The sequence below is a fragment of the Alternaria arborescens genome, assembly GCF_004154835.1.
Source record: "Alternaria arborescens strain FERA 675 chromosome Unknown contig_38, whole genome shotgun sequence".
Classification (NCBI taxonomy): Eukaryota; Fungi; Ascomycota; class Dothideomycetes; order Pleosporales; family Pleosporaceae; genus Alternaria; species Alternaria arborescens.
Window position 1 is genome coordinate 156,401 of NW_021167893.1, and position 12,291 is coordinate 168,691.

The window sequence follows — 12,291 nt, forward strand, 5'->3', positions numbered from 1 at the left end:
TTCCCCGATCTCTTGTCGCACTGGATGAATGCCAGCACACAATCCCATAAGAGGACCGCGCATGACACCTAGCGCTACCCGCGGTATGGTGAAGTATTCAAATTCGGTCAGCTGAGAAGTCGTGGGAAGGCATCGTATCACTGCAGTCTATGTTCGAACTCGACGGCACGCTTCTCGGTACATCACTTCCACTACCATGGACGGGCGTGTGTGAAAAAAGAACATCCGAAACATCGAAGGCAGCGAAAGATTTGGAAATGCTGCAGGGCGGTAGCAGTAGCACTCGAAGGGTAAAATGTGAGTGGTTGAGGAAAGTGAGGTGGTTTATATTCGTGGATGCCGGAGTGGTCGGATAATTAGAGTTAAGATACGCTAAAAGCGCGCCTATTCCAATTTCGTCGTAGTGCCAATATGAAGCTCTGCGCCATTGCCTCGCAAGCCTCGCACTTGAGGCGAATTTCTGAGCTTGTGTGGACGTCTGAAAACCTTGAGATGATGGAGAGTCTCTGAAAAACATGTGTATCGTAAGTAGCCCAGAGGAGACTTCTACGGTGACTTCCCTTATCGACCCTAACAGTCCTGCTGCAATCCAACAAAATCTTGAAATGACCTTTGAAGACCCCTGTGGCTCTGCGTCTGGGCATCAACCATATATCCATATCCGTTCTATATTGATGTTACCAGAGTTTGTGATCGATCACGTGCTCTCAGAAGGACCGAGACCTGGATGTCGGTGAACGGCACCAGTTACGGATAGCACAACAGTATTAGTTATGTATATTATCTGCTCTTACCCAAAACCCATCTGTAGCTCTCTTTCGTTCGTCTTACTGTCACCCGTCTTGACAAAGACAGACCAATACCATAGCACAGACTTTATAGCCAGAGGAATGTTGTCGTCCGCTCTGGTTGTCTACTTCCGGTAGCAATAGCCTCCCCCAAGTATCGCTCCAATGCTGGTCAAACGTCTGATCAGTGAAGACGGATCACAATCATCCCTTGTGATCTGGAACATCAGACGAGAGCCGTGAACCGGACTTTTCCACACGATAGACCCCACAGGCTAGGGCACATCTTGCAAACTATCCTCCAGTATATTACATGCTGCTTCGGCAGCAGCAGCGAAAAATGTTATCAAGGTTGTAGGCAGATGGATACTTAGCGGGTTGTAGTGTGAAGGAGGGCTAACAAAGTCCTTGAATGGTGCACAGCCCAAGAAAAAGTAGCAAAGGCTGGACCGTGAGTCGGAATCTAGCCTACTGAGGAACGAGCTGGGCAACCAGCTAAGATGCAACAAGCAACTAGAGTTGTGGAAGCATGGGTTGTCGAAAACCTTCTCAGCGCCACGAGAAAGAAGCTGTGTTAACTAGAAAAAGGCGCTTCGGAAGTGCTCCTTCTCGATGGCCAGGCACTCTGAACACGTGCGTGGGTGCCTTGCCAACTATCGCTAATGCCACGCGGTTCCCTAGTCGTAATGAACAGAGTACTGTACTTGACGAATAATGTTGTTCTCTGATCCTGACATGTTTCTTTTCCTACTGGGAAGGGCTAAGTTTTTCGAAGGCGATGAGACTACAGCTGTGTTCTGAAGTGCTTCAGGCCTAAGCTTCATTCGCGTCACATGTTGTTCAAGACTGGATTCTTCCTGGGACGAGACTGTATCGATAGAGATGTCGAGCGCATTCGAGCGAGATAGCTTGTTCCGTGATTCCCTCGTGCTTCTCGATGTAGCACTTCGGGCTGACAACTTGTATCCTTGAGACGACCCGTGTATGCGCATGAGCTCACCATGACCGAACCCGGTGCTGAGAGATTCCGTGAATCGCTTGAGCGCAGCGATTGTAGCTGCAGCGAGGGAAAATGAGAGTTCTATGGCCTGCCAGATGACCACCATCGCAGCTGCAAGCGGGATGTCGGACGAAGCAGCAAGTCTGAGTATCTCCCTCTGGCGAAGAGCAGAGAACACGAGGGTTCTATAGGATAGTTAGCGGATATTCCAGCACCATCAGATATCAAAACGTACGGTAATCGCAGCCAAAATGCTGATACAACGATGAATTTTGTTCGGAAAGTCATCTGCAAGTTCCATACCAGTTGAATGGGGAGAAATAGTAGAAGAGCCTCCGTCATGACGTCCAGAGCCGTTAGGGCATACCATCTTCTCTCCGCCTGGGGACACTCGGGGTTCGCGGCGGTTATGCTCCATGCCAGCTCGTACTGAGCTGAGCACTTTACAGTCAGAAGCAGGATGGACGTTAAACACTGAGCAATTACCAGAGCACCAGCAGAGTACTGAGATCTTCTGTGAAATGTAGTTTGTGTCGTACGTAAGAGCATGGCGACGATTGCGGCCTTTGAAACGCATAGCGAGATGATCCAAAGGACGTTGCCAGCTATCGTGTAGTCATTGAATTTTTCGATAGCAGCAGAATTGAGATCCAAGTCATTTATCGAGTGACCAAGTCCCGCAGATATGGACGCAAAGACGATGCCGAAGAAACTAAGCGCGAATATCTATTTTGAAAGTTGTTAGAATAAGGTGTTCGATGCTCTCTAGTCACATCTTACAATGGAGACACATACGTACCCCCGATAGTAGCACGAAGAGATCATCAATACCATAGGCTCCCCATCGAATAAACCCGCGCAGACATGCTACACATAGTGTATAGCATAAACAGAGACCGATAGTGAACTTCAAAGTAGCTGCATGTCCTGGATTCCGCACGTCCGCGATCTCATAGTTTGCCATGTTGTTGTCGGACCAAAGTATGCCGAACAACGCTCAGTTCTTACGTTGTCACATCGGGGCGTAATCACACAGGGCTGGTCGTGGCGTCGTCTCCGAAGCTGCGGTGCTGATCACAACCCCGTGTTAGTATTATATCCCAGCGACGACTTCGTTTCGCACGCAACCGCAGGCCCACCGAGCACTTTTTTCAGTAGACTTCGCGTCGCGCCACCCCTTGATAGGTGCGTGGACCTTGCCTCCGCTCTCCAATCGTGAGTTCTTCCGTGTTCAACCAGTGGCCGAGGCCAGACCCTGTCCTGCGTCAGTGCTTTGATCCTTCGGCGCCACTGGGTCGGAAGACAGTGCATTGATCATGTTGCCAGTTGCACGCGCTAAGATGGGAGTACATGGTGTATCATACCATAGGGTCCGCTATAGGCTGTCTATAACCATATTAATATACCACTATATCGTGACGTGCCAGAGCCTATCGTTTCTCGACGCAGTGCTGAACTGCAGTACATTGAACCCAACACCTGATAATATAGAGGCTGCTATAATTCGACTGGCGAGCCTCACGACGTATTGGCAGTCAGCCTACGCGGAGTGCTTGACTGCACCCGGACTCCCTTGACGAAATGACGGAGCATAATTTGCGCACGCTTAACTTTTACTAGCGCGGATGTGCAGCAAAAGTGACATGTCATCAATGAAACTGTAAGAGGTGTGAGGGGTCGTAGAAGGCGCGAAGGATTCGCACGCGGCTCGGGGAAGTGTGGTGTTGCTGTGCAAACAGGGAAAATGCGGTGGGTTGACACCGAGGCGCGTTTCTGCCTAGTACTGTAGCCACGGGACGGGCCCCCCACACCATCCACCACCCACTTGTTCGATCTACAACGCTGTCGTCGTCCAATCAGCTTACGTTTGTTGTATCAGTACTAGAATGCGCGAGTTGCAGGAAGTATCTGAAATCCTACAACTCTCGATACACGACGTCCCTACCTGGGCAAGCTTCACTCACGTTGCCATGCACACAAACCGGCCTGGCGCATTGGGTAACCTCTTTGATAGACAGCATTGGCGCCCCTTGCGTAAACTGCATCTGAGTTGCGATCCCTGTATGCTTAAGCCGCGTCCTAGGTGACATCGGTTACACAACGCTTGCATTTCCTGAATTGATTCGCTAAAGCCTCCACGTTCCAAATGGCCTGTCACATGAACCGGCGACCATCCCGAGAATGGCAGCTGATTCCCAGCCCTAGCACACGGCTTGCACCCATCATGTAAAGTTTTGCCAGTAGAATTTGCATCTAGGTCGCTTAAACAGCATCTGGGACAGGTTCTTCCGCCCAGCATCTTTCTCCTATTAGGATATCCCTTACCTTCACTGATTGTCGATGGTCTGCAGTCCTGCGCTTCACACAATGGCAATTTTTGGGGAAGCGAAAATTGCGAATGCTGAAGAGTACGATATCGGAAGCAATGGTCCCAGTGCAGCGGATAGGATGCATGCCAGTGCGCTGGGAGGCACAGCTCATGATGCCTCGGACATGCACAGGATGGGCAAGAAACAGGAACTGCGAGTATTTTCACTTACCAAAACCTGTATGTAGTAGCTCTGCTGATTGTACAATCAGAGAAATTTCCGCCTGATTTCCATCATCGGGTTTGTGGTGGTCCTGCAGTCAACATGGGAAAGTGCTCTGTTGTAAGTTCTTTCCTGTTGTGACAATACTCCCCTGCTGACTTTCGGCAAGATCTGCGTATTTTGGAGTAAGTGGTAATTGTACAAGATGCAGATGAGATACGTACTGACTACATGTCTTCATCTCTGCAGCTGTTCAATGGCGGTACAGCAGGTGTCATCTGGATGATGATTATTACATGGATCTTCGTACTAGCGATGATCGCATCTCTCGCTGAGATGGCATCGATGGCTCCAACTGCCGGTGGCCAATATCATTGGGTCAGCGAGTTCGCACCGCCATCGTTCCAGAAGTCGCTCAGTTACATCGTGGGTACGTTGCAGACTGAGCTGCGTGACTGTGCCCAATGCACTAACAGTATGTCCAGGATGGTCTGCGGCCGTTGGATGGGTCAGTGGCATCCCCGCATGTGCGCAAATGCTTTCAAGTCTCGTCATTGGGATGGTCCTCCTCGCGTATCCAGACGCGGAAATCGGAAAGCTATGGCACGTCACGCTTCTGATGATGCTCTGGTTAATACTCATGGTTGGATTCAACATCTTCCTGGCACAACATCTGCCTCTCGCTGAAGGTATCGTTCTTGCCTTGCATGTGTTCGCCTTCTTCGCCTTCCTGATCCTTTTTTGGACCATGGCGGAGCGTTCGCCTGCGGAGGAGGTTTTCACTACATGGACGAATGGAGGAGAGTGGAGCTCGATGGGCGTGTCTGCACTAGTCGGCCTCTCAACCCCACTGTGGTGCTTCATTGGTCCAGATGCGGGTGCCCATATGTCTGAGGAGTTGAAAGATGCCTCCGTAGTACTTCCTAAAGCGATGATGTGGGCTGTCTTCTTCAATGGCATCTTTGGATGCATCATGGTAAGGAAACATGAGTATCATCCTACATACGGCGCATATACTGACGTCATGTCCGCTGTTGTAGATGATCACTTTTGTGATGTGCGGCGGTGCTCTCGACTCGGTCCTAGAATCGCCAACGGGACAACCTGTTCTCCAAGCCGTATACAACGCCACAGGCTCCATTACCGGCACAGAAATCATGGGAGCAGTGCTCGTCGTTCTTGTCTTCTTTGCAGCAGTGTCTGTCACTGCGGCTTCTTCGCGTCAAATCTGGGCCTTCGCGCGCGATAAAGGACTTCCGTTCTCTGCGTGGATTGAGCGAGTACCAGCCGGCTGGGACATTCCCGTGAATGCGCTTCTTGTTTGCCTGGGATTTTCGTGCGTGCTCGCATGCATCAACTTCGGTTCCGATGTCGCTCTAAACGCCATCGTCTCTATCTCCAACGCTGCCCTCATCTTCTCCTACATCATATCGATTGGATGTGTCCGATTGAAGCGTCTCCGCGGTGAGCCATTGCTGCCCCGACGCTGGAGCTTGGGCAAGTTTGGAGGCATCGTCAATGACCTTGCTCTTGCTTTCCTGGTAGTGTCCTTCATTTTCTCTTTCTTCCCCATCGTCCCGAACCCTTCTACTACTGACATGAACTTTGCGTCGCTCATGTTTGGCGCTATGGCGATAATCGCTACAGTCAATTATTTCATTAGTGCACGGAACAGCTATATCGCGCCCGTCTCACTCGTTAAACAGGACTAGATGGCGGATTCGTTGTTCTAGCGATTATGTGAGGCTTATAGATGAATAAATTAGCATTCTACACCGCACTGGGCAACCTTCAAGTTTCGCGTAGAGTGATTTTGGCACTAACCTCTTATAGATTAGCGCCTGGCCACCTGATTCCTTCTCCTGGGCAGATCTGCCTCCCAACCCAACTGCTGAACGGTAGTTAAAACAAAATTCCTTGATTCCAGGACCTCGCTACCCATTTCCCCTCAAGTCCTTCTCATCCCAGCTTTGCCAGGGCTTCTTTCTCTTCGAAACAAATCACGATGCGGGGTATTTAGATGGGGGCAGCCAGTTGACTTGTACCGGCACAAACATTGTCAAGTTTTGGCTTGGAAAATTGATATATCCAAGAATTAAGATGTCGCAGCCTTTGAAAGAGGCCGATATCATATTTCCGCATCTCCCCAACACACCAACCCTCCCCAGTCCCCTCTCTTCTCTACGCCGCTCAACACTATCAACGCAAAACCGCCTCGCCTCCATCGTCTCAGACAGTGAATTCATCACATCTGTCGGATCCGCCTATGATCTGCCTCTAGTGGCGAATGAGCGGTGTGGCAGTTGGTATATTCCGCCCTCTCAGAAATCCGGATCTGTCTATTTCAAAAGCACGGACGGCCATATGGGTGAATGGAGCTTCAGTCTGAGAAGACTGAACTTACAGTTGTTAGATGTCGTAAAGAGCTATGGGGGTGCGGTGGTTGTAGATAGTACGAGAAGGGGGAAAAGTATGCCAGACGCGTTGAGCAAAACGATTCCCATATGGTGCTGTGTCATCAACAGGGCTATTTTTGGCAGAGAAGAAAAAGGAGAAGTGAAATTGTTTTCTCCGCCGCAAGCGGTGAGCGAAAGTGAGCATGCGCAGATGGAGACGAAGATAGATGGGTTCGTGCGACAATTTATGGTGCGTATATTGTCTTGACATTCTCGAGGATACCAATTGATAGCGAGAGAAGGAAATCTGCAAGCCAAACATCTCGGAACTTCGCAGTAAGCTACAGAAACCACTGAGGCCGATCTGGGCGACACAACTATCATCTCTTCCGGACTCAGCCCCTTCTTTTCCGGACTTTCATCCCATCGTGCTCTGCACAGCTTCACGACGTGTGCGCGGTGCCGAGGCATCAGAGAGCGGGTACATCCAGGGTGCTGCTGACGACCACGAAGCATGGTCGCACGGGCTGACTCCGACACTGTTCTGGAAGCATAAAGATGTTTTGATGAAAACGAGTGAGGAAGACGTGCCTGCCCTGATCGAAAGACTACTCAAAGGAGAGGGGGGTAGCAGTGCAGTCGCAAGTTTGATCAAGCCGACATCGAAACTGCACATCTCAGCTAGTGACCAGATGAACCTTGCGGGTTTCGAGGTGGTGGTAAGCTGCACACCGGAGCCGTTCGCCACCTCAAGGCTCAAGGAAGCTGGAGTCAAGCGCTATCTCCATCTCAAATGTCAAGTAGGCAAACTAGGATCGCGTGATCTGCGTACTCAGCTGCCTCAGCTTCTACAATTTTTCTCGTCATTTGAAACACCGACGACCGGAAACATCCTTGTATGCTGTCCAACAGGCAAAGATCTTTCTGTTGGTACAGCTCTGGCCGTATTATGTCTTTACACCAATGAAGACGGAAAGATAGATACAAGCAAGTCAAGAGAAGCAAAGGATATCGGAAAAGTCTTTATCAAGCAAAGACTGAGCTGGATAACGACAAGCAACCCAGCGCTGAACCCGAGTCGTACTACACTCCAAAGTGTCAATGCCGTTTTACTAGAGAGCCAAGATCCAAAGGCCTACTCGCAGACCAAGAATAATGGCATAGGTAATGGTAGCTTTACTACATCAATACCAATCAGAGAAACGAGGCAATTACCACAACAACGAGAAGATTTACAAACAGGAGAGGAATCTCGAAACGAAAAGCCACAACAAAACTCGTCTTCAATAGCCAAAAACATCTTCGAGAGCCTGCGTAACTCGGCAAACACATCATGGAATTTTCAACGCACGCTGCGCTCCTCATTACCCACACATCCTCCTGGCACCGTGGAAGGCATAGCGACATTCACGCCCTGCAACCTACCGGATAACTCTCCACCAACGCTTCTTTACGCCGAAGAAGGTGATTTCGTCACCGACACGGGGCTGAAGTTCACTGCGCGGAGGAAATACGTTTATCAACTCAAACCTAAGAATGATGATACTGGGGGAGAATACATCGCAGTCCGCTTCTTCAACGACGAAAAGATGCCACGAGCGGAGATTGAAGATGGTGTTGGAAAGGGTGGTGAAGGAATAGGCGGGTTATTTGTAGAGATGGGTGACCTTGAGGCGGATGGGCGTGAAATGAAGGCGAAGAATAAGGAAACACATCTCTGTGCCAAGGACCTGTATACGGCGAGTTGGAGGTTTGGCGAGGGTCTTGTTACAGGGGGCGCACAAGACATTTGGTGGGAGGTACGCTATGATGTTAAAGGGCCCCAGAAGGACTACGTGGGCACTACGCGATATACTCTTGTTTGAGATTGGAGTCGAGAGGAAGAGAGAAGATATGAATATAGGGTATCAAGCCGGTCTACATAACACAAAAGTCCACACTCCAGAAACTGCGATGCAGCAAAACATGATCCTCTACGATAGCCATTGATTTCATGACTTCACCCTTGTTACCTTCATTACAATGTTTGAGATCTTCATGAAAACATTGACGATCAGCGCCAATGCAGCAGTCGGGACGAAGATTTGTATCCACTCATACCAAAGCTTCGGCCGGACGTCAGTCTCGATCCAGCCAGCACCTTTTAGCGGGGCTCCACCATTCACGCTGGGTGTTTCGCCTTCGTCTGCTGGAAAACGTTGGTTCTCGACGAAATACTGAAGTAGATCGTCCTTCTCGCGCCACCGGGCAAGGAGCCAGTCGCTGAAGATCTTTTCGTCATGAAGAGGTATATCGGCGATGGCGAAGCGGCGCCAGTACATGTTCACGGACTTTGGCGGCCGGCCTTCAAAGTAGGTACTGTACAGAGTGAAGAGGTCCTGGCCATACTGACCGACGCTGTCGGGAGTCAGCAATCGATTTTTTTCACGCTATGCGAATCGGACTTACGGGACGCCTTCGTACGCCATGGTGCAGTCGTACAAATAATCGACAGAACCTTGCAGTTCCTGCAAGCAGAAAGACAAGCCTGTGCTTCGTGGCAGCAATACATGTCTCAGATCTTCAATTTGATTCTTCTCCGCCCACTTCTTGCTCGAAGCGCGACCGTTTTTGCTGAGGTTTGTGCCTTCAGGGAAGATGAGCAGCCACATTGGATCAAGACCATTGGAGCCAGATAGTGGACCACTGTGACTCGTGCTCAGCTTCCTCAATCTATGCTGGAAGCGTTCCTTGTCCGTCGACCATTTGCGTGAGAGGAAGATGAAGCCATATAGCATCATACCCCAACCGAGGACGGGGATGTACTTGAGCGACTCCTTGAGGATGATATAGAGGTGGCCATGCATGGAAGCGCTGTATCCCATCCACCAGAGGTAGACCCAGTCAGTGTAGATCTAGTAGGTGTCAGCTCTCGCTGTCCCATAAGCGGTTGCTTGGGAAGGCGTACCTGGTGGTTCGAGATGAGGACCATTCTCTCTGGAAAGTCGCATTCCATCATTCCATCCTTGTTCTTCCTCATTTGTCCTCGCACGCTCTCGTCTCCACTGACGCGCATCGTGACGGGTGCCCACCAGTACGTCATGGTGGTGACGACCATGCTAAAGTGCTGCTTTGTCATGGCCATCCATGCGTAGAATAGGTCTTTGCTGTAGAAATATAGCGGGAGGCCGATGTATTGCGTGATGGCGATACTGAAACAGGGCGTTAGTAGCCTATGGGGGCATTAGCTGTGGGCAATACTAACGCTATGATGCTGCCGTTGAAGTACGCTGCGAAGAGACACATGCGCATGGCTTGTGCGAAGACTCCATGTTTGACTTCGCCGGCTGGGTGCTGCGTGGGGTCGGGGAGTGTTGGCTCTGCGGGAGCCTTGGTCCGTTGCGCCTTCAGCTTCTCGATGACAGGGATTGATGCGGGCGGCTGGCGCTGCCGGATGCTCTTGGTGGACATGGTGCTCGAGGTGTGGACATGCGTAGGAAGGGTGTAGGCACTTCACTTGGCTAGGGAATATGACAGATAAGGCACGAGTGCGCGTGCACCTGAGTTGGCGTGGTCGGATGCGGCGGGGGATGGGTGCTGAGAGCGCGTGCTGTGGTCCGCATTGGGCGTCTTAGGCTGGACGCGCCTGGAAGAGTGGCGTGAAGGGAGCGAGGAAGCAGTCAAGGTCGCGGCCTCTGCGCATCGTGTCTTGTCTTGTCGGCGGGCGCTGGAACCTACTGTTGCCGATCCGCAGCTTTCCATCCCAGCATGATGACACCGGCCAGAGTTACCCCACCCCGTACAGGGATAGCTCTGCCTGTGCGGGCGCTAGTCATATCCGGACGCGTTCACTCGCAACCCTCACCCTCTGCACCAGAGGCCCAGCACCAGGGCCCACGTTTCGCCCATGTGACGATGGAGATTAGTCGCTGGGCCAGCATTATCTCCGCCCGTTAGCATTCACTCCAAGCCCTTTGGCGCGCGAGACATGGACGCTGCCGTCCTGTCACGGCTCAACTCGTCATCGTCCCCTCACATGGCGTCCCCTCACCCTTCTAAGCTCTGCGCACAGCATCGCCTGGAATTTTGGCCCTAGTCTTGCATCGTCTCCCCAACCATGTTTATGCCGCATCGCATCTTGCCATGGCGCCTCCTGGCTTTGCCCGCGCAGGCGCGTAGTTTCTCTTCGACTTCGCGTCGTCTTGACATCAGGCACGTGTCCGAGCTTCCCTCGCGCACCAAGCCGTCATACATACAGTCGTCCAACACGCTGCTGAGCCTACAATGGCCCTCGCCGCCGCGCAACATCCTCGTTACCAAGAAGAAGCGCACACCAAACATCACCGAGTCTGTCATCGAATTCACATCGCACATACGCTCCACCTACCCATCCATCAACGTCATCTTCGACCCTGAGACGGCCCAAGAGCTACACGAGCAGCTGTCGTTTCCCGTATACACATACACCCAGAGCCAGGGTGCGCCACACGATCTTTCGGATAAAACCGACTTGGTCTGCACGCTTGGAGGCGACGGAACGCTGCTGAGGGCCAGTAGCTTGTTCAGCCATGCCGATAATGTACCTCCAGTCTTGAGCTTCGCCATGGGCACTATCGGCTTTTTGGGCGAGTTCAAGTTCAGGGAATACAAGAGAGCATTCCGGGAGGTGTATATGAGCGGTGCGCCGGACACGTACTCTACCCTGTCCGATTCACTAGGAACGAGTCCTCCTACTCCCCCAACATCGCCAGACGATCCTTTGGATAAGCCACTAAGCTATGCCGACATACGCGGCAAGGCTATGGGCAGTAACAGAACAGCGCGCATCTTGCTGCGTAACCGACTGAAGGTCGGCGTCTTTGGGCCCGACGGGAAAAGGATAGGCGGCATCGAGGGCCAGGGCGACACGTACGCTCTGAACGAGGTTACCCTCCACCGTGGCTCCAGCCCGCATCTGAAGATCATCGATGTCTACATCAACAACCGCTTTCTTACCGAGGCCGTCGCCGACGGCATGATCATCAGCTCGCCAACCGGATCGACAGCATATTCGCTATCTTCTGGAGGGAGCATTGTGCACCCTCTCGTATCATCGATATGCCTTACGCCCATCTGCCCTCGATCACTTTCCTTTAGACCACTGGTGCTCCCCGCTGAGACACCAATCACGTTGCGCTTAGGCAAGAAGAACCGCGGTCGCGAAGTCGAGGTCAGCATTGACGGGAATACAATCACCGAGAAACTGGGCACGGGTATGGAAGTCCGAATAGGCGGGGAGGTAGTCAAGCGAGACGCTCGAGGTTGGGAAGGTGGCGTACCCAGCATCGTACGTGGTACGAGCGGCAAGGAAGACATGGCTGAGGATCATTGGGTTGGTGGGTTGAACGCTCTCCTCAAGTTCAACTACCCATTCGGTGATCAGGAGTCTTAGACACTCTTCACTGTTCATCACCATGGTTAAGCAAGAGCCCCAGACCTTAGTCAAGTCCACCGTTATGGCTTTACAAATGGGTTGCTCCACCCAACACCCTATGTTTTCCATTTTGCTCTTATAACGAAGAGTGTGGACCATGAGATCATAACAACGGACAACTGGG

The 12,291-nt window shown here is 51.5% G+C and overlaps 5 protein-coding genes across 5 annotated transcripts; 3 read left to right on the top strand and 2 right to left on the bottom strand.

The window, feature by feature from the left end:
- Nucleotides 1-1,465: 1,465 nt before the first annotated feature.
- Nucleotides 1,466-2,752, bottom strand: AA0111_g10707 (hypothetical protein; the record flags this gene model as incomplete). The annotated part of the gene is made up of 3 exons (XM_028644490.1): nucleotides 1,466-1,973; nucleotides 2,024-2,514; nucleotides 2,588-2,752. 3 exons carry the CDS (start codon nucleotides 2,750-2,752, stop codon nucleotides 1,466-1,468), a joined length of 1,164 nt encoding a protein of 387 aa, XP_028501681.1.
- Nucleotides 2,753-4,550: 1,798 nt separating this feature from the next.
- AA0111_g10708 (hypothetical protein) lies at nucleotides 4,551-6,031 on the top strand (the record flags this gene model as incomplete). Its single annotated transcript, XM_028644491.1, has 3 exons — nucleotides 4,551-4,749; nucleotides 4,805-5,295; nucleotides 5,360-6,031. 3 exons carry the CDS (start codon nucleotides 4,551-4,553, stop codon nucleotides 6,029-6,031), a joined length of 1,362 nt encoding a protein of 453 aa, XP_028501678.1.
- An 895-nt stretch (nucleotides 6,032-6,926) lies between these two features.
- On the top strand, nucleotides 6,927-8,580 carry AA0111_g10709 (hypothetical protein; the record flags this gene model as incomplete). The annotated part of the gene is made up of 2 exons (XM_028644492.1): nucleotides 6,927-6,965; nucleotides 7,009-8,580. The coding sequence occupies 2 exons, from the start codon at nucleotides 6,927-6,929 to the stop codon at nucleotides 8,578-8,580; spliced, it is 1,611 nt and encodes a 536-aa protein (XP_028501677.1).
- A 126-nt stretch (nucleotides 8,581-8,706) lies between these two features.
- Nucleotides 8,707-10,165, bottom strand: AA0111_g10710 (hypothetical protein; the record flags this gene model as incomplete). Its single annotated transcript, XM_028644494.1, has 4 exons — nucleotides 8,707-9,112; nucleotides 9,164-9,609; nucleotides 9,663-9,906; nucleotides 9,960-10,165. The coding sequence occupies 4 exons, from the start codon at nucleotides 10,163-10,165 to the stop codon at nucleotides 8,707-8,709; spliced, it is 1,302 nt and encodes a 433-aa protein (XP_028501706.1).
- A 646-nt stretch (nucleotides 10,166-10,811) lies between these two features.
- AA0111_g10711 (hypothetical protein) lies at nucleotides 10,812-12,125 on the top strand (the record flags this gene model as incomplete). The annotated part of the gene is made up of 1 exon (XM_028644495.1): nucleotides 10,812-12,125. One exon carries the CDS (start codon nucleotides 10,812-10,814, stop codon nucleotides 12,123-12,125), a length of 1,314 nt encoding a protein of 437 aa, XP_028501752.1.
- Nucleotides 12,126-12,291: the final 166 nt, after the last annotated feature.